Here is a 27329-nt window from a genome sequence, read left to right on the forward strand (position 1 = left end):
TCCCCTTAAAACTCCTCTGTTCTTCCCGTAACAGCAGCCGGACCTTTTCGCCTCCTACCTTTGCTCCCCTTAACAGGGCACGCCACTGCATGAGTTTTAAAGTCCATATCCCTGCGTTTGCTGCGCTCCCTCCATACCCACAGCCGTTTCATTCCCATTCGACCATCCCTTCCCCGGCCCTATCCCCAATTCTGTGGATCTGGAACTTTGATGGCTCTGCAGATTTGGAGTCTTGTTTCAGGCACTTTGCTTCTCTCTCTTCCGCTCTCTAACCACTACCCCACCCCCGAGAAAGTATATTGTTTCCTATATGATATTTCCTTGTATGGCTAGACACCGAATTTTGCAACATTAACCACCCCCACCCCAGTTTTAAGAAAACGATTACTGCTGTGTTGCCGTGTTTGTAACGAGGGAATATCCCTTTAAGTGGTGGCGGAGAGCCCAAGGCGCCGGTACCGAGAGCCGGTTGGGTGTGATGGGGGGTGGGGGTGCTGTGGACTGGGCCACTTACTCCGGAGCGTCAGCCGGGCGGATGAGGAAGTAGGCGAGAGGCAGGGCTGGCTCCTGCCGCGTCTGTGTGTGTGTGTGTGTGTGTGTCTCTCTCTCTCTGAGTGTTCCGGCTCCGGATCTCGGCCGGGGAAGTCAGCGGATGGCGTGACTCCCACTGAACCCCTTTCCCCAACTCGGGATGGGAACCAGCAGCACCGGGCTGAACCCCCCAGCGGGGCTGGCGACGGATCTCAGTCCGCCTCTGGAGGCGTGGAGCTGCGGCTACTGCGGGAAGGACTCGTTCTGTGCCCAGGGTGAGCAGCTGTGGGGAGGCAAGCAGGGAACCCCAAGAGAATCATCTCCACAAGAGATCAATGTAACAATGTTCTTTACTTGGGGTTAATGGCGAAGATTAAATAATACACCAATTGTATATGTTACTTAGTACTTGAAAGCAGTAACTGAAAGTGAAAGGTATTTTATGTTACTGGTGTTGATCTGAGTTTTTTTGTCAACATGGCTCTAGTTTTTTTCTCTCTCACTAGTTGTTCATGTTATCTGTTGCCAGCGCTTGGGACTTGTTGATCTCAGCCGGTTATATGTTTACTCTAATATCTGTTACGCTGCCGGCGAGTGTTTTGCCATCGGCTGCTTCGAGCGCAGTTGCCGATTTCTATCCGGTTTCGAGTTATAAACTTGAGTCCAAGGAATGGCAGGAGTTTTCTGTAAAATGCCTGGAATATTTGCGTGGCTATTTATGATTTTGCGTCCAGGTTTCCATGCGAACGTGATTCTGTCTAGAAACAGCTAACAGCTGTTTACTGATCAATCCTTCACACCTAATGCTTGGCTGAAGTAGATTGGTATATGAAAGTGTGTCTTCGCGAAATGGCATATTCCGAGTTTGGGTTGTGTTTGCATTGTTCCAGAGCTCGTTCTCCCGATCAACCGTGTTGGCGGGTTGTAAACTTCATAGTGGATGAGGACGGCTAATGGCCACGGGAGGGGGAACCTTTACTGACACCTGGAGAGCTGCTGTTATGTTCCTGGTGCTGCCGCTCTTGCCTTTCGTTCTTCATATTGTCCGTTGCCCTTCATTCTTCAAAATGTCCATTCACCACAGAAACAAGACCTTGGCCTACGAAGTTCGCGCGGACCATCAAATCTTGCTTTCAAGGGTCAGGACATTGAATACATGAGTTGGGATGTCGTGTTGCAATTGTATACGTTGTTGGTGAGACCACCCTTGTAGTATTGTGCGTAATTGCGGTGGAAGGGGGCCACTAAGCTGGAAAGGGTACAGAAAGGATTCCGAAGGATGTCGCCAGGACTGAAAGTTTTGAGTTGTAAGGCTGGATAGGCTGGGACTTTGTTCCCTGGAACGTAGGAGGCTGAGGGATGACCTTATTAAAGGTTTATAAAATCATGAATGAGCAATAGATAGAGTAGGGTGGTCACAGTCTTCCACTTAGGGGAGGGGAGTGTAAAACTAGAGACCAGAGGTTTAAGGTGAGAGTTGTAAGATTTAGAAAGGACTTGGGGGCAACTTCTTCACACAGGGTGGTGAGTATGTGGAATGAGCTGTCCGAGGAAGTGGTAAAGGTGGGTACAATAATGGTTAAACAATTATTTCAACAGATACATGGATAGAAAAGGTTTAGAGGGACATGGGACAAACACAGGCAAGTGGGACTAGTTTGGATAGACATGGATGAGTTGGACCAGAGGGCCTTTTCCATGGCATATAACTCTTTGATTTCAAGTAACCATTTACACTAATTTCATTTTTTCCCCACTTCTCTCTCCTTTCTCCCCCAGTTCTGCCACAATGGGCAATTTCCGGAGTCATGTTGAACTACCATGTCTTTGGGCTGTGTTAGGAAACTAGAGCACCTGGAGGAAACCCACACGGTCATGGGGAGAATGTTGAAACTCCACACAAACAACATCCAAAGTCAGACTTGAACCTGGTTTGCTGGAACTGTACAATAGCCAACAGCAGTGCAAGTATCTTATACTTGGGATGTAGATACTACGGAAAGTACAACTTACTTATTGCCTGGCTGTCTTTTCTTAACAGAGTACAGTGTGTACTGATTTGATAGAAAATGCACTTCAGTTTCTTATCCAGGCAATCCAAACAGCACCTCAAATCCATAAGAGATAGGAGCAGTACTCGGTCATTCAGCTCATTGAGTCTGCTCCATCATTACATCATGCTTGATTTATTTTCCTTCTCAGCCCCATTCTCCTACCTTCTCCCCTTAACCTTTGATGCTCTTATGAATCAAGAACCTATCAACCTCTGCTTTAAGTATACCCAATGACTTGGCCTCCACAGCTGTCTACGACAGGGTATTTCTTTCCCAAAGGGACGCTTTCCTATTCTGTGACTGTGCCCTCTGGTCCTAGACTCTCCCACAATTGGAAACATCCTCTCCATGTCCACTCTATCCAGGCCTTTCAATATTCGGTGGGTTTCAATGAGATCTATGATCTATACCACTGAGAAAGATAAAGGCAATAACTGCACAGTTCTCTCCAAGTCACCAAATCAGCCACTTGTTTGGGAAATATATCACTCTCCTTTCAGTGATGCTGGAACTCCCTACCCAATGACGTCAAGGAGGTACCTTGTCCAGAAAGACTGCAGTGTTTCAAGAACAAGACTCAACAGCCCAAGTCGAGTTGGTGATGGGCAAAATAAATACTGGCCTCATTCACCAATGCTCAAAAATCAACAAAGGAATCAGAGAGCCACATTAGCGGAGGTGGGGGTGGGGTGGGGGGGGAAGATGGTGAGTGGTGCTGTTATCATTCAACTAAAGATGTAGGACTGGATCCATCTATAGCCTGCACTGGGAAAGCAGGATTTATTCCATTTTGAATAGCAGTGATCGGGTGGGGATCATTTGAGACAATCAAAGGTCAAAGTAAATTTAATATCAATGTACTTGAATGTCACCATACACAACCATGAGATTCATTTTCTTGTGGGCATTTGCAATAAATACAAGAAACACAATAGAATCAATGAAAGGCCACCAGACAACAGAGTGCAAAAGAGAACAAAAACTGCAAATACTAAAAGGTAAAAAAAACTAATGATAAATAAACAAACAATAAATATTGAGAACATGAGATGAAAAATCCTTGAAAGTGAGTCCGTAGGCTATGGGAACATTTCAGTGTTGGGGCAAATGAAGTTATCCCCTCTGCTTCAAGAGTCTGATGATTGAGGGGTAATAACTGTTCCTGAACCTGGTAGTTTAGGACCTGAGGCTCCTGTACCACCTTCCTGATGGCAACAGTGAGAAGAGAGCATGGCCTGGGTGGTGATGGTCCTTGATGATGGATGCTGCTTTCCTGTGACAGCCCTCAATGTTGGTGTGCTCAGTGGTGGGGAGGGCTTTATCCATGATGGACTGGGCTGCGTCCACTTTTTTTTGGTAGGCTTTTGCATTCAAGGGCATTGGTGTTTCCATACCAGGCTGTGATGCAGTCAATACACTCTCCAACACTCGCCCAGTTTGTCGAACTATCAACTTAATAGTTCATCCTTATTTTTACTACCAAACAACTTTTTAGACCATTATCTTTTTCCTAACTGAATTCAAATGGGATTACAGGTTGAGCACTCTGGATTTTCGACTGCATAACCATTACACTGCAATGCTGTAGACAAGCATAGATAGTTTAGTGCAATTTCTTTCCTCTTCAAAGACATGCATGTTGATTAGGGATCACTGGGCAGTGATGAGATATCTTACATGTGCTATTTTCCCTGTTTAACCCAGACGACCCTAGGCTGATCACAGACTCAGAGAAGCTTTGATTGTGTGTGAAGGGTTTTGGGAAGAGATAGGGAGGGGTTATGTTGTTGCTTGATGTGGCTCAGTTGTTCACTTAGCATTTTGTAGTATTTTGGGTTTTGTGTTGGTTTCAGTGCTACATGGAAATGCCATAATGCTTCAGTGCAAGTGACAGGTTTGACATCCGATCATACTAAATGAACTACATTAAATGCCAGATGGATTTTACAAACTTCTTTTTTAAATTAATTAGTTTTAAAGTAAAGTTTGGGTTAAGACCCAAAATCAAAATAGTGATGTTTGAAATCATGACTGAGAGTATATAAAAAAAAATGAGCCCTGGATGGTTTTCTTTAGAATATGAAGTCATGGATTTTTTTTTTGAAAAGTCATGTTTCATCCTTAATTTGTTTAAATTTAAATGGATGACAGAGAAGGCTAGTGGAACAGTATTTTGAACTGGGACCTTGGTTCTGAGTTCCTTTTAGATTGATTTTATGGTTCTTTTTCATGTTTCTATGTGGCCAGATTATATGTATGAGTTTTCACCAAGCCTGCCATTTATTTTTAAATCCTCAAACATTGCTGCTAACTTCAAAGGGTCACTTGAAGATGCTGCTTAATTCTGTTTCCGACTTTGCTCCATTGTGGTTTAAAGTGAACTTTTGAAATTTAGGAAGCTACATATGTGAAATACTTGCTGTTCCACTTCCATTGCAATGTTCAGTTCTATTTATGACAGCCTCATCTTTCATCTTTAAGGCATTAACGAAAAAAATGGTGTGGTGTTGCTGGAGTCTTAACTCTCCTAGCTTGGGTAATAATTGACCCTAGCAGCATTGGACTATTGCTGACAGCTAAGTATGCCACCATTTTCTATTTATACTTAGTGGTCACTTTATTAAGTACACCTGTACACTTGCTCATTAATGCAGATATCTAATCACCAATCATGTGGCAGCATCTCAATGCAGAAAGGCACGCAGACATGGTCCAAGGGTTCAGTTGTTGTTCAGACCACACATCAGAATGGTGAAGAAATGTGATCTAAGTGACCTTGACTGTGGAATGATTGTTGGTGCCAGTTGGGGTGGTTTGAGTATCTCAGAAACTGCTGATCTCCTGGGATTTTCATGCACAACGGTCTCTAGAGTTTACGGAGAATGGTGCAGAGAAACAAAAAAAATCTGGTGAGTGGCATTTCTGTGGGTGAAAATGACTTGTGAATGAGAGAGAGATCAGAGGTTAGAATGGCCAGACTGGTTCAAGCTGACAGTAACTCAATAACCACATGTTACAGCAGTGGTGTGCCGAGGAGCATCCATGAATGCACAACACAGTGAACCTTCAGTAACGCACACAAAATGCTGGAGGAACTCAACAGGCCAGGCAGCATCTATGGAAAAGAGTGTAGTCGATGTTTCAGGCCGAGACCCTTCAGCAGGACAGCGAACCTTGAACTGGATGGGCTGCAGCAGCAGAAGGCCATGAACATACTTAATAAAGTGGCCACTGAGTGTATATTCTGACTCACAATTTCTCAGTCTCATGACAAAAGGGACTAATATTTTTTCTCTGCACAACTGTATGAGCTGCTTGAAGAGTCTTTTGTTTAGGTCATGGCTATTTTCAGAGTCTGCTCCATTCCTCACACTGGTCTTGCGTTGAGACCTTGCAGGCAAACAACAGTAGCCACGGGTTGTGAAGTGAAGAATGGACTGGGGAGTAAATCCTGCCCCTGTTTCTTGTGATCTTGGGGTCCTCTTAAGGCACTTTAATGTCCTCCAGTTTGCTACATACCCCAATACTAGAACAACCTCCGCTTTTTTGATAGCAGTTGATGGATCATGAGTATGTGAATGGAGAATGGCATTGGAGACTTGACACAGAAGATCTTCCTTTACCCCCCACACGCCCCAAAGATGTGTTCGAGTGATGATTAAGTGAGAGTTTTATGTGTATGTATTCTGGTCTAATCTACATGGTGTAGATCTCCTGTTTTTCAGAACCTCACACTGGTGAAGATGTAGCTTCATCGAAAGACAAATTAATTAAGTGCATTCAGAAAATAAAATATTGCCATTCAGTGCTTGATATTCTGAGACATATGATATGATTAATTGCAACTGAAAACTCCCCAGCAGTGGAGAAGCGGGGACTTTGTAACCTCATGTCTGGGTCTATTGGATACTAACTGACTGGGATTTGATTGTATGTTCAGTCAATAATCTATTATCAGTGATAGAAAATGAATTGTCTGAGCTATGGGGTTTTTATCCTACATTACTTTCGTAAACTCTCAGGTAGTGCTCCAAGCCTAATGCACAGGGTGTCCATCTCCGTTGTCCTGGTAATGGAGCAGGTGCAACAAGGAAGCACGCACATACACACGCAGTGGAGAATGTTGCCGTCGCCCTCTGCCAACAGAAAATACCCAGGGCAAATTTCATCTTATAGGAAATTCACCCCCACGGTGAACTGTGTTCAGCACAGCAATGTCGGGTACAGGTAGGGCTGTCACCTTGCAGCTTCGTCAATTGAGGTTCAGCCCTGCTGTCTGGCGCTGTCTGCACGGAGTTTGCATGTTCACCCTCTGATTAGATGGGTTTCCTCCCAGTGCTTCTGAAGACGTGTGGGTTGGTAGGTTAATTGACCACTGTACTTTGTACGCAATGTGTACGTGGGTGGTAGAATCTGGGAGAAACTGATGAGAATTTGATAACAGGGTAGAAGAATGGAATTGTTCTGTGAGATAATATAGACTCAATAAACTGAAACAGTCACCTACTATTCTAAAGGAAGTAAGAAATATGAAAATATTTTGGAGATGCAGCTTAGTTTATCTCTCAGGCTACCATTTCAATTTCTCTGCAATATAATTTAGCAGGGAGTAGCAAGAATGGGAATATAGACGTTGATATATATATATATGTGATATAGATATAGTTAGGCCATTCAACCCATTAGATCTGTGCTGGTCAAAACAGCTACTGAACCTATACCCAACTTCCAAACTTGGCTCGTAGACCAGAGATTCAGAAGGAAAACGTAGCCAAGAAGGTGTATTGTGAAGGGTGGTGGAACACAGGAAGCTCATGGGAGACTGTCTGAGATGACAGAGTTATGAGGGAAGATATGATATGGAGCAAGGTTCCGAGGATCAGCTGCTCATCTTGGCCATGTTGCAGCTCTCAGGGGTTAACATTTCAGACAACGGTTTTAAGTAACCATTTTGCGTTGCTGGATATTTTGATTTCAGATTGTTTCCCTGTTTGTTAGCTCTTCTGCCCTTAACCGCCCAGATTTAAAGTAATGATATCTTTGACCTGAATGCTATCACTGGTAGTCCCTCTGTTCTCTCAACTCTTCCCTTTTCCTACAACATGCCTGCTTTCTCGCTTTTTTACAGTCATTGAACAGAAGCATTGGCGCCACGTCAGATCTCCAGGATGCTGCCTGATCTGCTGAGTGCTTCTGACATTTTTAGTTTCAGTTTCAGGTTTCCAGCATCTGCAGGACTTTTATCCAACCGCCCAGTCATGTTGGCTTTACTGAAATATGACTAATAAATGTTCTTCAATATGCTGTTCAAGAATTTGTGTCCTTTATATCTTTGCATTGATTATACTAGTTAATGTTTAAGTAATTACATTTACTTATTTATTGTTGTACAAGTCAGAAGTTTAACTACAGCTTTGCTCTTTTTTCCCCCCCCCAAACAGTTTGGAGGCTTGCAACTCAACCCTACAATGTGCCTGATTTGTTCTAACATTTTAGCTTAACTCGTACTGCACATTTGATGATCCTTCTAACATATCAGCCCTCCTCACAGCAGTGATTATTTCTTGCAACAAAAACTGGTCTCACCCAGAACCCATCCTCTCTACACTTTTGTAGAATCCCACTTTCCAACCTCTCTGAAATTCCTGCAGCCAGAAGGACTGAGCTGACAAGTGGGCAGGAAGCCAGAGCCAGGATACCAGCCAAGTTTTGTACTCGGGGAGAGAGAGGAGGGAAAGGCAGTGATCGACTGGTGGAGGTAGGGGGGGAAGGAAAGTGTGTGTGTGTGTGTGAGAGAGAAGGAGAGAGGATTCCTGCTGATTCTGGCCTACAGGGAGAATTAAATAGCAATGCACACATTGTCTACTTCAGGACATTTGGCTGCCTCCTACCAGCTTTGGGTTTCATAACATGCAAACCTCCCCTGACCTTTGGCAAATATCTTATTACAGTGCCAAGATCAATAGTTATTACCACATAAAGACCTATGTGTGCTTGATGTGGGCCCTGCCATGTTGGAAATATCCCTATGTACATACATGACTTAAATGCCAAGATTTGGTGATATTTGGCCACCATGAATGGGGAACTGGAGAATTTGGCAACATATGGCAGTTGGAATGTTTTAAATCCTCCAGAAATTCCACATTTGTCTTCCTTTAGCTGCTCAGGATCAGTACTTTGTGCTGAATAATTGAATCTACTGACAGTGATCCACAAACCCAAACCTCAATGCAAACCCTGTAGCACAACATGCAGGTACAGAAGGAACATCTGGACAATAAATTCTTGATCCTTGGCAGAATGTCAGAGAAATGTCATTTTGGCAAACAACCAACTATGCAGAGGCTGATGGATGGGAAACAAGAAATCCATTGTTCCTCTGGTCAACTGTCCATGTTTGCTGGCTTTTTGTCCAACTATTCCCAAATATCTGAATCCACATCATTTGAAGTTCACCTCTACCGGTGCACTTTCTTTCAAGTTGGCCATAGAACATCATTGCATCTTGGGAAGCAGTAACAGGGACCACACATTTTCTGGGGAGCTTGGGGGGAAAAAACCACAGTTCCTGTGAATAACTTTCTAAATTCTTGAACTTAGATTAACTGGTGCATGTACCCCTGGCACTCACTCAGTCCTCTTTGTGTCTGTTACTGGCACTCGTGCAGGCAAACTAGTGTCCATACCCAGGTACTTATGAAGACTTGAGCATATCTGTCACTGGGCTATTGGGCTGGAGTGAACTCCAAGTCCTTAGGTCAGTGTGGCTCAACTCCCTTGTCTTTCAGTTCCTATCTGATACCTCCAAAATGCCTTTTCTTTATATTCCCCTTATGTTGCACTGATTGGTCTAAAGGCTTAATCTGTGTGCAGTTGGATGTGGGGAGTTGCAGAGCAGGTAAGGCCAGGTGAAAGTCACATCTTCAGGTTTGTTTATCAGTGGATACTCATCCTCAGAGTTGCCCGGTATGGAAACTGGCCCTTCAGAGCATGGAGTTCCAAATGACCAACAACCACACAGACTCTAATCTTTATTTTATTCTGCCCATCCATTCACCAGGGGCTATTTACGGTGGCTGATTAACCTACCAATCTGCCCATCTTTGAGAACGTACAAATGCCATGCAGAATGCCTGACGTCAAAATTGAACCTGGCTTGCTGGAGCTGAGAGGCAGCAGATCTAACAGAAGTGGGCCCAACTGGTGCACCTAATAGCCACTTGACACCGACAGGAAGGGTGAATGCCTTCATCCTGTTGAACATGGCCGTTTGTTGGGTCAGAACATACTCAATGTGACTCGCTGGCCATTCTTGCCCTACACCTTGTAAGCACTGTGGCCACAGTGGGCTTGTGTAACTGTGCAATTACTAGAAACCTGGAGGCCTCAGTTGTGCAACTGCCCTACCAGCGGAGTGGATCCCTGTTGGTAGTCAGGTTTCCGCATAACATATTTGAGGTCTCATCCACAATTCTTACTGACAAAAGCTTTTTTTCACCATCTTATACACCTCTTCAATAGGGACAGTCAGCTTTGTGGTTTGGGGAGACCATGTCCTACAAACTTGATTGAGTTTTATGAGGAGGTGAAGAAGAAGATTGAGGGTAGGGCAGTGGATGTTGACTTTGGTAAAGCATTTGACAAGTTCCCTTGTGGTAGGCTGATACAGAAAATGTAAGTACACGGGATCCAAGGAGACCCAGTAGATTGGATTCAAAATTGGCTTGGCCATAGAAGATAGAGGGGTGTTATACTGACTAAGAGTTTGTGCTGAGTGATGTTTCGCAAGGATCAGTGCTCAGTATTGTTTCTGATATATATAGATGGTTTAATAAGTTAACACAACAATGGTGGAGTTACAGTCAGGATGTGGAGGTTTTGGAGAGAGTGCAGAAGAAATTCACCAGGATATTGTGATAGAGTTTTGAAACAAAATGGTGACAATTCCCTCCCCCACCTTCCCCGCCACAGATCCTGCTCAACTCGCCGAGTTCCCTCAGCAAATTGTTGTTTCACCAGGACGTATCAAGGATTAGAGAGCATGAGCTTCAAGGAGAAGTTTGGCAAACATCGATTGTTTATTCTGGAGCATTGGAAGCTCAGCGGTGACCTGATGGAGGTTTCTAAAATTATGAGAGATGTAGATAAGATAAATAATCAATATCTTTTTCTCAGGGTGGAAACGTCAAATCCCAGAAGACAAGTCTTCAAGGTGAGAGGGGTATAGTTTAAAGGAGAATTGAGACAAGTCTTTTTCCCCGACAGAGCACTTGGTGCCTGGAATGTGCTGCCGGGTGGAGTGGTGGAAGCAAATACACTTAAGAGACATTTCCACAGGTACATAAACAGGCAGAAAGGATTACAGGCTGGTGGGATTCGATTAAATTGGCACCATGGTTAGTGTAGATATTGTGAGCAGAATGGTTTGCTCCTCTGCTGTACCTAGCATATAAAAAAAGGATTTGTATTAAAAGACATCAAATTGCTGTTACTAGTTTAAATATAACAACTTAAAAGAAAAACAAAATGCTTAACTGAACCTTACAAGGTTGAATTAGGCCATGTTGAGTGGCTGGTATAAAGCTGAGGGCCCAGATACAAAATGTCTCCCCAGCTCCGTAAGCTGTGGAGCACCGCGGAGATCAGTGGTGAATCTACGGGCAGAAGGAGAGGCCCTGTGCAACTGGAAAAGTCTCAACAGATCAGGCATCATTAGTGGAAAGAGATGCAAATAATGTTTCAGATCTTAAATCCCTCATCTGAACTGGGACAGAGAGAAACAAGCTAGTTTAGGTAGCGGAGAAAGTTGCTGTGGGACTTTAATTCACCATCCCACATACACTCTGATGTTAGTCTGTGGCTTCCTGTACTGTAAGAATGAGACTGAATACAAGCTTTCTCATCTCCAAATCATGGAATATTGGAGCCTGCAGGGCTTGGTATTGAATTCTCCAGTTTTATATACTGTGACTTGCTTTGTCTTTTTGTATGAATACTAATAATTTTTCCTGCCTAGTTTTTTTTAATATATGAACATTACACAAACAATTTAAAATTAGACAAAGATTCTTAATCTTATTTTCTCACCTCCCCCTCCTGGTTCCTTCTGCCAATCACCCACAAACCCAACTCACTCGCTCCCCGATGCTCCTCCGCCATTCCCTCTGCCACTGCTCCCACTAACCTCCTCCTCACCCAGCTCCACCTATTGCTCGCCAGCTTCTGCCTCACTCCTCTCCCTCACTCTTTATGCTGGCCATCTTTCCTTCACTCTGCCCTGCTTCAGGGCTTGGACCTGAAATGATGACCATCCTTTTTTGCCTGCGCAGATATTGCCTGACTACTGTATTCCTCCAGCAGCTTGTTTGGGTTCTTTTGCCCCAGATTCCAGCATCTGCAGTCCTCTGTGTGTCTCTCTCAATCTTATTTTAATTGCCCCACTATTTCACCCTACCAGAGAATTTCCCTTGATTCCGCTCACTCCTCTCTTCCACCTTCTCTGCCATCAAGGCAAACGCGTTTCTCCCTTTCGTAGACCTGAAGTATTAAGTGTTTCTCTTTCCGTAGACGCTGCCTGACTTACTCAGTTTTTCTGTTTTTTCATATTTTTTGTTTTGGATGTCCAGATTCTACTTTTTTTTTTGTTTTATCAGATGCACCTGATCTGCTTTTGGTGCATTCTGCAGTGCAGGCGCCCAGGACTGCTCGCTGCTGCAGCCAATCAGCTGCTCTTGTGACAGACAACAGCTGACTAAAAACTGCCCACAAGTCAGTAGTATGTTCTGGCTGATTACCACATGAAAGTTAAGTTGGTGGAGCAGACGCACGGAGAACTGGTTTATCCCATTCCAGCAGGTTAGTTCAATTAGCAAGATGTCTTGACGTTAGCAATATTCAAAAAAACGTTGCAGACTCAGGCTCAGACAGGATGTGGATGTGGCCCTGCTTAGTGAAAATCCTAAAAATAGCCTGGCCTCAGAACCCCAGTTGGCAAGCAGACAGCAGCACTCCTCATGGTGGAACTCGTCTTGGTATTAAGTGTCTTATCTCACAGATTTATCTCCCAAAGGCGCAACACTTTTACAAAAGACACTTAGCGGCAGAGGGTAACACAACTCAAACATTACAGGAAAGACACTACTTCAAAGATTTCAATGCTGATAAAGTTTGAAAGTTTGCATAGCCAGATGTAATTTGGGTGATAAGTGTAAAGTCAGATTTGTACAGTGTGTCTAGCTCTTGCCTCAGTGTTTCAGAAACCAAGTGGAGAAGGTGATGCTCACCTTAAGAGCTACCAGTGTCTTTCAATCTGCTAATTTGCTTTATCATTAATGTATAAGTCCATACATTTGTCTTTTAGACTTTCTTACTTCAGTGACTCTACTGCTCCACGTACCTTGGTGACATCTGCCATCTCTCCTTGAGTTTGGGTGCCCCTATAACCACCGGCACCCCTACTAGACCACATCGCCCACTCTTTTTTTTGCCTCCACATACTACGTTTGCCACAGACTACTCCCACTGGCTTCCCTCCCCGCACCATTCTTATCTGCCCTCCCCACTTCCCTTAATTGATCTAATGCACCAGACTTCTTTCCTATCAGACTCCATCATTTACAGCCCTTTGCCTCCACCTATCATCTTCCCTCCCTTCTCCCATCTGCCCATCACCCCTTCTCACCTGGTTCCACTGATCACTTGCCAGCTCTTGCTCCAACTCTACCCCGACCCCTTTATACTGGCTTTCTCCCCCCCCAACTCTTTCAGTTCAGATGAAGGGTTTCAACCCAAAACATTAACTATCTATCCCCCCCTCTCAGATGTTGCCTGGCCCACTTTCTTCCAGCAGTTTGTTTATTTTGCTCCAGATTCCAGCATCTGCAGTCTCTTGTATCTCGTACCCTATTATCATCTTATCTGAAATCAGTTAATCAGCTGCTTCATTTTTGCTTTTTAGGCTAGTGATCTTACTTACCATTTTAGTCATTGTTCAAGTCAGAACAATGAAAAATTGATTTATTTTGAACCTCAGTTAGAACTCAGCCAATACAGGTTTTCAGGCAAAGCTGAGCAAAGCCACAGCAGCTGGAGGAGATCTGGGCATTGCAGGTGAAAGAGATCAAGGCAATCTAAACTCTCCCAAGGCTAGATGATAGAACCCCACAATGGATTGAGGGAGCAAATGATGAAGGTTACTGGGTCTGCTGCAGGAAAGAGAGAGAATTTCCTTGAATGGTTGACTCTACTTACTCTGACAAAGATAAAAAAAATGATTTGTCCCATGTGGAGTGCATATAAGAAGTGTTCAACCCCCCATCAGAAGTTTTCATGTTTTATTGTCTTACAACATTGAATCGCAGTGGACTTAATTTGGCTTTTTTTGACACTGATTAACAGAAAAGTCTCTTTCATGCAAAGTGAAAACAAATTTCTACAAATTGGTCTAAATTTATTAAAATTATTAAACACCATGATTGATTGCATAATTACTTGTATTACTTAAGTACTTCATCAGTATTTAGCAGATGCACCTTTGGCGCACCTTTTCCCCATTCTTTGGTACAAAACTGCTCAAGCTCTGTCAGATTGCATGAGGATCCTGAGCAAAGAGCCCTTTTCAAGTCCAGCCACAAATTCTCAATTGGATTGATGTGTGGACTGTGACTTGGCCACTCCAGGACATTAACTCTTTTGTTTTTAAGCCTTTGCGCTTTGTGCTTGGGGTCATTGTCCTGCTGGAAAACAAATCTTCTCCCAAGTCGCAGTTCTCTTGCAGACTGCATTAAGTTTTCCTCCAGGATTTCCCTGCATTTTGCTATTTACCTTCACAAGCCTTCCAGGGCCTGCTGCAGTGAAACATCCCCACAGTATGATGCAGCCTTCACCATGCTTCACAGTAGGGATGGTGTGTTTTTGATGATGTGCGGTGTTTGGCTTATGCCAAACATAGCATTTATTCTGATGGTCACAAAGCTCAATTTTGGTTTCATCAGACCATAGATGACTTCAGAGTCTCCCACATGCCTTCTGGCAAACTCTATCCGAGATTTCATGTGATTTTTTCCCCCCAATGGTGGCTTTCTCTTTGCCACTCTCCCATAAAGCTACGACTGGTGAAGTACAGTGCCTCCCACCTCAGCCACTGAAGCTTGTAACTCCACCAGAGTTATCATAGATTTCTTAGCAGCTTCCCTCACTAGTCCCTTTCTTGCATGGTCACTCAGTTTTTGAGGACAGCCTACTCCAGGCAGATTTACATCTGTCCCATATTCTTTCCATTTCTTGATGATTGGCTTAACTGTACTCCAAGGGATATTCAGTGACTTGGACATTTTCTTGTATCCATCTCCTGACTTGTGCTTTTCAATAACCTTTTCGCAGTTGCTTGGAGCGTTCTTTTGTCTTCATGGTGTAGTTTTTGCCAGGATACTGACTCACCAGCAGTTGGACCTTCCAGATACAGGTTTATTTTTACTACAATCAATTGAAACACCTTGACTGCACACAGGCGATCTCCATTTAACTGATTATGTGACTTCTAAAACCAACTGCCTGCACCAGTGATGATTTAATATGTCATATTAAAGGGGAGTGAATACTTATGCAATCAATTATTTTGTGTTTTACATTTGTAGTTAATTCAGATCACTTTGCAGAGGTCTGTTTTCACTTTGACATGAAGAAGTCTTCTGTTCAGTGTCAAAAAAACAAATTAAGTACACTGCGATTCAATGTTGTAAAACAATAAAATATGAAAACTTCCAAAGGGGATGAATACTTTTTATAGACACTGTATATTGAAACATTGAGTGAAATTTGTCACTTGTGCATCAAACATATAGTGAAACATGTCATTTGTGTTAATATGTGCTGCGGGCAGCCCACAGGTGTTCCCTTGCTTAGGGTGCCAACATCACATGCTCACAACTTACTAACCGTAACATCCTACTGCTTGTCTTGACGTTATTTCCTTCTTTTGAAAAGTCATAAACATGTTCGTAACAACAGGATTTATTTTATATATATGAGTCCTTCCCTTCATTTAAGAAGAGCAGTGGGTGTAATCCTGGAAACTATAAGCCATTGAGCTTTACATCAATGCGGGAGAATTACTGGAGAAGATTCTGAGGAACAGGATTTAGTCACTTTGGGAAAAGCATGGACATATTGGAGAAAGTCTACATGGTTTTATGTAGGGGAGGTCCTGTCTCACAAATTTGATTGAGTTTTTTGAGGTTGAGGAAGGTGACTGATGAGGATAGGACAGTGGATATTGTCTACATGGACTTTAGTTAAGGTTTTGACAAGTTCTCTCATGGTAAGCTGATCAGCTGCATGAGATCCATGGTGAATTTGTAAATTGGATACAAAATTGGCTTGGTCAAGACGAAGTATTGGTAGAGGAGAGATCTCTTGATTGTAGGTCTGTGATCAGTCCACAAGGATTAGGGCTCTGTATTTGTGAGGTAAAGATATGATCTATATGAAAATATAGGTGATTACCAAGTTTTAAGACAATACAAAAATTGATAAGAGTAGTAGATAGAGAATTTGTCAAATGACATCGTAGGATATGGATCAGTTGGAAATTTGGACAGTTGGAGTTTTACCTGCACAAGTGAGAAGCATCACGTTTTGGAAGATTAAATGCACAATATGTTGTGGGACCCTTGGGGGCATTGATCTACAAAGGGACCTTGGGGTGCAAGTCCATCACTTTCTGAAAGTGGCAGCCCAAGTGAATAGAGTGGTAAAGAAGGTGTATGGTTTGCCTACATCATTCAGTGCATACAGTCAGGGTGTTCAGTATAAATGTTGGAAAGTCGTGCTGCAGCTTTAGTTGGGCCACATTTGGAATATTATGTGCAGTTCTGATTACTGCACCACAGGAAGAGTGTGAAGGTAAACTAATCTTACAGTTTTTCCAGGATGTTGTCAGGAAAGTTGATGATGGATGTTGTCTATATGGACTTTAGCAAGGCCTTTGACAAAGTCCTGCATGAGAGGTTGGTCAAAAAGGTTTAGTTGGTTGGCAATCAGTATGAGATAGTAAATTAGATTTAAAATTGGCTTTGTGAGTGAAGCCAAAGAACGACAGTAGATAGTTGAGCCTCTGACTGGAGTGGAGTGCTGCAGGGATCGGTGCAGGGTCTGCTGTTGTTTGTCATTTATATCAATGGATGATAAGATGGTAAACTGGATCAGCAGATTTGCGGATGACTCTCAAGATTGGGGACATAGTGGACAGCGAGGCGGGCTATCGAAGTTTGTAGTGGGATTTGGACCAGCTCGAAAAATGGGCTGAAGAATGGCGGATGGAATTTAATGTAGATGAATGTGAAGTGTTGTATTTTGGGAGGAAAAACCAGGGTAGGTCTTGCACAGTGAATGGTAGGGCAATGAGGAGTGTGGTAGAACAAAGTGACCTAGGAATACAGGTGCATAATTCCTTGAAAGTGGGGTCACATGTAGATAGGGTCTTAAAGAGAGCTTCTGGCACATTGGCCTTCATAAATCAAAGTATGGAGCACAGGAGTTGGGATGTTATGTTGAAAGTTGTATTATACATTGGTGATGCCTAATTTGGAGTATTGTGTGCAGTTCTGATCACCTACCTACCGGAAAGATCTCAATAAGATTGAAAGAGTACAGAAAAAAAATTATAAGGACGTTGCCAGTACTTGAGGACCTGAATTATAAGGAAAGGCTAAACAGGTTAGGACTTTATTCCTTGGAGCATAGGACAATGAGGGGAGATTTGACAGAAGTATATAAAATTATAAAAGACATAGATAGGGTTTTTCCACTGAAGTTGTGTCAGACTAGAACTAGAGGGCATAGGTTAAGGGTGAAAGGTGAAATATTTAATTGGAACATGAGGGGGAACATGAGGGAGAACATGGCCAGGGAGTGGAGCTGAGGAGGGAAAAAAGAAGGATCAGCCATGATTGAATGGTGGAGTAGACTCGATGGGCCAAATGGCCTTATGGTCTTAACTTCTTCACTCAAATGGTGTTGGGAGTGCAGAACGAGCTGCCAGTGCAAGTAGTGGATGTGGTTTCGATTTCAATATTTAAGAAAAGTTTCGATAAGTACATAGACAGAAGAGGTATGGAGGGCTATGGTCCAGGTGCAGGTCGATGAGAATTAGGCTGATTAATAGTTCAGCATGGACTTGATGGGCTGAAGGGTTTGTTTGTGTGCTGAAGTACTCTATGATGTTAAAAAAGAGCAAGCAAGATGTAAGCTGCTTCGCTGCATCTTTAGTCATTCATTACCATTCTGTTTATAGAAGTGGAGACACTGGAGATGACAAATGCTGAAATCTGGAGGAACTCGACAGGTCAAGCAGCATCTGTGGAGAGAGTGGATACTTGATGTCTTGGGTCAAGACCCTTCATCTTGTATGACTCGAGATGAAGGGTCTCAGCCGGAAATGTTTACTGTCCATTTCCCTGCACAGGTGTTGCTTGACCCACTAAGTTCCTTCAGCAGTTTGCCTTTTTCTACAGAAATGAAGCAGGCTTGAAAAATGCTGCCCCTATCAATCGTATCTGACATTTAGACAAATAACTGATAATCTCCATCCAGTACCTTTTGCTATTTGGTGTATTTGAGATCTGGGAAATAACGTTACTACATTATGTTACCAGGATGCTGAGAAAGGTCCGAATTAAAAAAGACACTGTCTCGCGTGGCGGTCATCGCAGTAGTGTGAGTCAGAGTAATAGGGATTTGGCTCACTGGGGCTTCAGTGAGGGCAGACCTAGACAAGGTAAGTTACTTTTTTTTCCCCTCTAACAAGAATAGTGGGTATGACTGCGAAGCCAGTTTTCTGTTCTGGGTGTCAGATGTGTGATGTCCGGGAGACTTCCAGCCTCCCTCGTGGCCACATCTGTGCCAGGTGCATCGAGCTGCAGCTCCTTAGAAACCGAGTTAGGGAACTGGAGCTGCAGTTTGATGCCTTTGGCTTGTTAGGGAGGGTGAGGAGGTGATAGACAGGAGCTACAGGCAGGTAGTCGCCCAGGGCCACAAGAGACAGATAAGTGGGTGACCGTCAAGAGAGGGAAGGGTAGTGGAGAGCACCCCTGTGGCTGTCCCCCTTGACAATAAGTACTCCATTTTGAGTGCTGTTGGAGGGAATGACCTACCTGGGGGAAGCAACAGTGGCCGTGCCTCTGGCACTGAGTCTGGCCCCGTAGCTCAGAAGGGTAGGGAATGGAAGAGGATGGCAGTCGTAATAAGGGACTTTATAGTTAGGTGATTCTGTGGGCACGAAAAAGAAACAAGAATGGTAGTTTGCATCCCAGGTGCCAGGATTTGTGATGTTTCTGAGCGTGTCCGCAATATCCTGGAATGGGAGGGTGAGCAGCTAGAGGTCGTGTTACATATTGGTACCAACAGCATAGGTAGAAAAGGGTGGAGGTTCTGAAAGCAGAAAAACAAGTAGAGGAAGAAACTGAGACAGAAACTGTGTAACTAAAACAAGAAATCAAACAAGAGTTAGGAAGGAAGCTGAGAAGCAGGATCTCAAAGGTAGTAATCTCGGGATTACCGCCTGTGCCACGTGACAATGAGTATTGAAATAGAATGAGGTGGAGGATAAATGCTTGGCTGAAGGATTGGAGCAGGGGGCAGGGATTCAGATTTTTGGATCACTGGGACCTCTTCTGGGGTAGGTGTGACCTGTACAAAAAGGATGGGTTGCACTTGAATCTGAGGGGAACCAATATCCTGGTGGGGAGGTTTATGCTATTGGTGAGGGTTTACAGAGGGGTGGGAACCGAAGTGAAGAGGCAGAGGATGGGGTGGTTGGAGCACCATTAGAAACAGCTTGTAGGGAGTTTGTGAGGAATAATAGGCAGATGTTAGAGCAAAGATGCGCTCAGCCTGATGGTTTGAGATGTGTCTATTTTAATGGAGTATCATAAACAAGGTGGATGAACTTAGAGCGTAGGTCAATACATAGAACTATGACCATAAGACATAGGAGCAGAATTAGGCCATTTGGCCCATTGAGTCTGCTCCACCATTCAATCATGGCTAATACTTTTCATCTCTCTCCTCAACCCCAGTTCCTGGCCTTCTCCCCGTAACCTTTGATGCCATGTCCAATCAAGAACCTATTAATCTCCGCCTTAAATACACCCAACGAACTGACCTCCACAGCTGCATGTGGCAACAAATTCCACAAATTCACCACCCTTTGGCTAAAGAAATTTCTCCACATCTCTGTTTTGAAAGGGCGCCCCTCTATCCTGACGCTGTGCCCTCTTGTCCTAGACTCTCCCACTATGGGAAACATCCTTTCCGCATCTACTCTGTCTGGACCTTTCAACATTCGAAAGGATTCAATGAGATCTCCCCCCCTTAACCTTCTGAATTCCAGTGAGTATAGACCCAGAACCATCAAACGTTCCTCATATGGTAACCCTTTCATTCCTGGAGTCATCCTTGTGAACCTCCTCTGGACCGTCTCCAATGCCAGCACATCTTTTCTAAGTTGAGGGGCCCAAAACTGTTCACAATACTCAGCAGTTGTGGCCGGTACAGAGACTTGGATGTCTCAGGGACAGGAATGGCTGCTGAGTGTGCCAGACTCTAGATGTTTCAAACAGAACAGAGAGGGAGGCAAAAGAGGTGGGGGGGGGTGACATTGCTAATCAGGGATAGTGTCACAGCTGCAGAAAAGGATGAAGTCATGGAGGGATGGTCTACTGAGTCAGTGAGGGTGGAAGTCAGAAACAGGAAAGGGGCAATAACACTACTGGGTGTTTTTTATAGACCCCCCAATAGTAACAGGGATATTGAGAAGCAGATAGGGAGGCAGGTTCTGGAACAGTGCAGTAATAACAGGGTTGTTGTGGTGGGAGTTTTTAACTTTCCTAATATTGATCGGCATCTCCTTAGCACAAGGGGTTTAGATGGGGTGGAGTTTGTTAGGTGTTTTCAGGAAGGTTTCCTGACACAATATGTAGATAAGCCAGCAGGAGGAGAGGCTGTACTTGATCTGGAATTGGGAAATGAACCTGGTCAGGTGTCAGATCTCTCGGTGGGAGAGAATTTTGGAGGTAGTGACCACAACTCTATCTCCTTCATCATAGCGCTGGAGAGGGATAGGAGCAGATAGTTTGGGAAAACATTTAATTAGGGTAGGGGGAAATATGATGCTATTAGGTAGAAACTTGGGAGCAGATGTTCTCGGGGAAATGCACGGCAGAAATGTGGCAAATGGAACATTTGCATGGAGTTTTGCAGAGGTATGTTCCACTGAGGCAGGGAAAGGATGGTAGGGTTAAAGAACCATGGTGTACAAAGGATGTAGAAAATCTAGTTAAGAAGAAAAGAAAAGCTTACTAAGTACTGTTAGATTTCTAGAAAATTACAAGGTTGCTAGGAAGGATCTTAAGAATGGAATTAGGAGAGTCAGAAGGGGTCATGAGAAGGCCTTGGTGAGCAGGATTAAGGAAACTCCGAAGACATTCTACAAGGATATGAAGAGCAGGAGGATGAGCTGTGTGAGAATAGGACCAGTCAGGTGCGATAGTGGAAACGTGCGTATGGAGTCGGAGGAGGTAGCAGAGGTACTTAATGAATACTTTGCTTCAGCGTTCACTAGGGAAAAAGACCTTGGTAATTGTGGGGATGACTTACAATGGACTAAAACGCTTGAGCATACAGACATTAAGAGAGAGGATGGGCAGGAGCTTTTGAAAAGCATCAAGTTAGATAAATCACCAGGACCGGATGAGATATACCCCAGGCTACTGTGGGAAGCAAGGGAGGAGATTTTTGAGCCTCTTGCGATGATCTTTACATCATCAATAGGGACGGGAGAGGTACTGGAGGATTGGAGGGTTGCGAATGTTGTTCCCTTATTCAAGAAAGGGAGACCAGTAAGTTTGACTTCAGTGGTGGGCAAGTTGTTGGAGAAGATCCTGGGAGGCAGGATGTATGAGCATTTGGAGAGACATAATCTGATTAGGGATAGTCAGCATGGCTTTGTCAAGGGCAGGTCATGCCTTACGAACCTGATTGAATTCTTTGAGGATGTAACAAAACACATTGATGAAGGTAGAGCAGAGGATGTCATGTATACGGAAGGCATTTGATAAGGTTCCCCTTGCAAGGCTCATTCAGAAAGTAAGGTGGCATGAGATCCAAGGAGACCTTGCTTTGTGGGTCCAGAATTGGCTTGCCACAGAAGGGAAAGGGTGATTATAGATGGTTTGTATTCTGCATGGAGGTCAGTGACCAGTAGTGTTCTGCAGGGATCTGTTCTAGGATCCCTTCTCTTTGTGATTTTTATAAATGACTTGGATGAGGAAGTAGAAGGGTGGGTTAGTAAGTTTGCTGATGACACAAAGTTTGGAGGTGTTGTGGATAGTCTGGAGGGTTGTCAGAGGTTACAGCGAGACATCGATAGGATGCAGAACTGGGCTGAGAAGTGGCAGATGGAGTTCAACCCAGATAAGTGTGAAGTGGTTCATTTTGGTAGGTCAAATTTGAAGACAGAATATAATATTAATGGCAGAATGGAGGATCTGAGAGATCTTCCATTCCGTGTCCATAGGACACTCAAAGCTGCTGCCAGGTTGACAGTGTTGTTAAGAGGGTGTATGGTGTGTTGGAATTAACCAATCATGGGGTTGAGTTCAAGAGCTGTGAGGTAATGTTACAGCTATATAAGACCTTGGTCTGACCCCACTTGGAGCACTGTGCTCAGTTCTGGTCACCTCACTACAGGAAGGATGTGGATACTATAGAGAGAGTGCAGAGGGGATTTACAAGGATGTTGCCTGGATTGAAGGGTGTACCTTATGAGAATAGGTTGAGTGAACTTAGCCTTTCTCCTGAGAGCGACGGAGGATGAGAGTTGACCTGATAGAGGTGTATATGATGATGAGGGACATTGATCGTGTGCATAGGCAAAGGTTTTTTCCCAGGGCTGAAATGACTAACATAAGGGGACATAGTTTTAAGGTGCTTGGAAGGAGGTACAAGGGGAATGTCAGAGGGAAGTTTTTCACACAGAGAGTGGTGGGTGCGTGGAATGCACTGCAGGCAGTGGATACAATAGGGTCTTTTATGAGCCTCTTAGATTGGTACATGGAGCTCAGAAAAATAGAGGGCTATGCGCTGGGGAAATTCTAGGCAGTCTCTAGAGTAGGTTACACGGTCGGCACAACATTGTGGGCCAAAGGGCCTGTAGTGTGCTGTAAATTTCTATGTTCTACATAGACTGGTTCTACATCTCTAAAGGGCTAGTAAGGGTAAGTATGTTGTGGGCATGCTCTGTTGGTGCTGAAGCATGGTGATACTTGTGGGCGAGCCATAGCATATCCTTGAATGGTATTGGTCTTTGCAAACAATGCATTTCACTGTACACTCAGTGGCTTCTTGTACCTATTAAAGTGACCAGTGTGTATATGTTCATGGTGTTCTGCTGCTGTAGCCATTCCACTTCAAGGATCATTGTGTGGTGCGTTCAAAGATGCTCTTCTGCACACCACTGTTAAAACGCGTAGTTATTTAAGTTACTGTCACCTTTCTGTCAACTTGAGCCAGTCTGGCCATTCTCCTCTGACGTCTCTCATTAACAAGACATTTTTGCCCACAGAGCTGCTGCTGGTTTGTTTTTCTTGTGAAAGTCCATGGAGATCAGCGGATTCTGAGATAATCAAATCACCCCATCTGGCACCAACAATCATTCCACAGTCAAAGTCACTTAGATCACATTTCCTCCCCATTCTGATGTTTGGTCTGAACAACTGAATCTCTTGACCATGTCTGCATGCTTTTGTGCATTGACTGCTGCCACACGATTGGCTGATTTGATGTTTGCATTAATGAGCAGGTGTACCTAATAACGTGGCCTCTGAGTGTAGTTTGATCAGCTGCAATGAAGCAACTGAACTCAGAAGCCACAATGAATCTGCTTATCTACTCAGGCTCTAATGGATATTGGCGGGGGGTGTTGGGGGGGTGGGGGTCTTGTCCTCACCATATACTCCAGCATAGAATTACATTATATTGCTGACTGCCTAGAATTCATATCTGTGAATCAGTTGCACCTTCTAATAGCCATTGTGACTAGACACAAGGAACAAATCAGCAGGTCTCTACAGTCTCTGTAAGGCTACTTTTTAATATTTGTAACAGTGATGTCTTGCTGACCTGTTAAAGCATATTTACTGTGCTGATGACCCTGTTGGACTCTTGCTCAGGATAAAAACACAAACACCAGAAATTTGAAAAGCTCTTGAGCACTTTAACCCCTCAGAGAATGCTCATCTCTAAGTTCCATTTCAATAATAGATGCACGGGCCAGAACACAGACTACCAAAATTAGATTGAGGTGGTTCTCAGAATCAATTAGCTGACTAAAGCTGTGGCCAAGGTGAAGACCTTGGCCAAGGATTGATTTGATCCTGAAATTAACTGTGGACCTTAGCCCTTGTTATTGTAATTAAATATTAGCTATTGTATGGTAAGTAGTGTTAGAGACCCCAATGAATTAATTTAACAGAGCAGTGCTGTTAAGTTAATTGTTGATCACGCTCCCAGTGCACTTGCATATCTTGCACAGCTCAGACAGGTCACCCTCCCAGAAGAGAAACAGCAATAATCCGAGAATATAACTAGCTTACTTGCAATTCTCTTGTGATTCACCATAAATCCAGAACCTTGGGTCATTGAGAGAGAGTCAGAACATAGAACAGTACCACACAGGAACAGGCCCTTTAGCCCACAGTTTTGTAATCAAATGGCCAACTAATCTCTTCTGCCCGCACGATGTCCATTTTCCTTACACTTACGCGCCTATCTAATGCCTCTTAAAAGTCCCTAATGTATCTGCCTCTACCATCACCCTGGGCAGCACACTTCAGATACCCATCGCTCTGTGTTTACAATAAAAACTTGCCTCTCACATCTCCTTTAAAATTACTCTCTCTCAGATTCAATGCATGCCCTCTGTATTAGACAGTTCAACCCCAGGGGAAAGATACTGTCTGTTTACTCTATCTATGCCTCTCATAATCTTACAAGTCTCTATCAGATCTCCTCTCAGCTGCTGCCCCTCAGGAGACAACAACCCAAATTTGTCCAACCTCTCGCTATAGCACATGCCCTCTAAGCCAGGTGGGGTCCTGCTAAACCTCTACTGCACCCTCTCCAAAGCCTGGACATCCTTCCAATAACGGGGTGACCAGAACAGTATGCAATAGTCCAGTTGCAGCCTTAGTAAATTTTTCGAAAGCTGCAACATAGCTTCCTGACTTTTGAACGCAATGCCGCGACTGACAAAAGCAAACATGCCATATGCCTTCTTAACCACCCTATCAACACTGTTAAGAGTTGGCTCTGAACCAATGGGGATGAGAGTCACAATCTGATTTTGGACTTTGAGAATCAGTTACTCAAGCTGTGCATTAGCATTTGATGTTGCCTTCCAAGCTGTTATATAAAGAGCAAGGCTGCTGGTGTGTTGTAGCTGACATACTCTTAAGTATTTAATAAGTGAAACCAAACTATAGCTACCACTCAGCACTGTCATGAAAGACTTCTAAACCATCTTGTCGATTGTCCTGTCAGTGGTTATAGCGCAACAAACTGATTCAGCTATACTGTTTCTGTCACAGGGCAATTCTAAACTAATTTTGCTGACCCGTGTCCTTCACAGAGCTGATCCTTTTCCTCTATTTCAAATGATTTTTTTTTGGACACACACTTACGAGAATTTACTACAGTACTGTGCAAAACTTCTAGTCACATGTAAAAAGTTGATGTAAAGTGAAGATGCTATCAAAAATAATGAAATCAAAAATTTCTACATATCAGAAAAAATACAATAAAGATAGTAAAAAATAGTAAAATAGTAAAAAAAAATAGTAAAAAAACAACTAAATCAAATCAATATTTGGTGTGACCATCTTTGCCTTTAAAACTGGATCCATTCTCTTAGGTACACTGTCATGCAGTTTTATAATAAAATCCGCTGGTAGCATCTTGGAGAAGTTGTCACAGTTCTTCTGCAGACTTTGGCTGTCTCACTTGCTTTTTTCTCTCCAAGTAACCCCAGACAGTCTTAATGATGTTGAGATCAGGGCTTGTCGAGACCACACCATCAGTTGCAGAACTCCTTGTTCTTCATTTCACCGAAGGTAGTTCTTTATATGACCTTGGCTGTGTGTTTGGGGTCATTGTCTTGCTGCAGAATGAAGTTGGGACTGATCACTGATGGCATTGAGTGATGGATGAGAATCTGTTTGTACTTCTCAACATTGAGGATTCCATTAATTCTGACCAGATCACCAACTCCATTTGCAGAAATGCAGCCCCAAACCTGCAGGGAACCTCCACCATGCTTCACTGTTGGCTGCAGACACTCATCCATGTAGCACTCTCCAGCTGTTCTATGTATAAACTGGCTCCTCTTTGAGCCAAAAATGTCAAATTTTGACTCATCAGTCCAGAGCACTTGTGCCATCGTTCAGCACCCCAATCCTTGTGTTTTTGTGCATGGGTGAGTCTCTTGGCTTTGTTTCCGCTTCAGAGGAAAGGCTTTTTGGCAGCAACTCTTCCATGAAGGCCACTTCTGACAAGACTTCTCTGCACAGTGGAGGGGTGTACTTGGGTTCCAGTGGTTTCTGTGAGTTCAAAGCTGATAGCAATGCTGGACTTTGAAGGGACGTCAATCTGATGTATCTCTCATCTGCTGCACTCAGTTTCTGTGGTCAAACACTGTGTGTCTGGTCCTCAACCTTGCCTGTTTCTTTGTGTTTCTTCAGAAGAGCTTGGACAGCACATCTTGAAACTCATCAGCTGCAAAATTTCTGCTTTGGAGACCTTGCTTACTGATGCCGTGGTGTAAGAATTGATTATCTGAAGTTCAAACGATTACATCTGATACACCCCCACCTTTTAGTTTGGTTGTCCTTCACCCAGTTTGATTCCCTCTATACCCGTTTCTGTTTCAGTTGATCAGTTTAGTTCATTCAACTCATTATGTCATTGATCATTAGCATCCTATTTGTTATATTGTTTAATCATGCACCGGGCTATGTACCTACAAAGTAATCAAGTTTTTATTTGTAAAGTGATCTATTACTTAATATATTATTTTCTTTAATGAAGTACGAAAATGTCTCTAACATTTAATTTTTTGGAAAATAAATGTTTGGAAATTTAAAATTTGCTCTTTTCGACTGGCACACGAAAGCAGAACAAAGACATCTAAAACAAAATTTATATAAAAAATCTTGGGTGCCTAAGACTTTTGCACAGTATAGTATCTTCATAAACAGAAGAGATTCTGCAGATGCTGGAAAGCAACACACACAAAATGCTAGAGGAACTCAGCAGGTCAGACAGCATCTATGGAAATGAATAAACAGTCAATATTTCAGGCCGAGACCTTTCATCAGGACTAGAAAGGAAGGGGGAAGATGCCGGAATAAAAAGATGGGTGGAGGGGAAGGAGGACTAGCTAGAAGGTGATGAGTGAAGCCAGGTGGGTGGGAATGGTAAAGGGCTGGAGAAGAAGGAACCTAATAGGAGAAGAGAGTGGACCTCAGGAGGAAGGGGGGAAGGAGGGTTGCAATTGGGAGGTAAGAGGCCAGAATGGGGAACAGAAGAAAAGGGAAGGAGGAGAGGATAAGAGAGGGGAATAAGTGAAAAAAAATTACTGGAGGGAGAAATTGATGTTCATGCCACGAGGTTGGAGGCTACCTAAGTGAA

General features: G+C 43.5%; 1 protein-coding gene across 1 annotated transcript in view; it reads left to right on the forward strand.

Moving 5' to 3' along the window:
* The first annotated feature begins 511 nt into the window (after positions 1–511).
* The window catches only part of LOC140716803 (arginyl-tRNA--protein transferase 1-like), a 95705-nt gene continuing 68887 nt past the window's right edge, over positions 512–27329 (forward strand). Inside the window, exon 1 of the mRNA XM_073029712.1 lies at positions 512–806. Within this exon, the coding sequence (XP_072885813.1) occupies positions 692–806 (115 nt within the window). The 5' untranslated portion in view covers positions 512–691. The remainder of the gene's footprint in view (positions 807–27329) is intronic.

This window comes from Hemitrygon akajei, chromosome 26 (genome assembly GCF_048418815.1).
Source record: "Hemitrygon akajei chromosome 26, sHemAka1.3, whole genome shotgun sequence".
NCBI lineage: Eukaryota > Metazoa > Chordata > Chondrichthyes > Myliobatiformes > Dasyatidae > Hemitrygon > Hemitrygon akajei.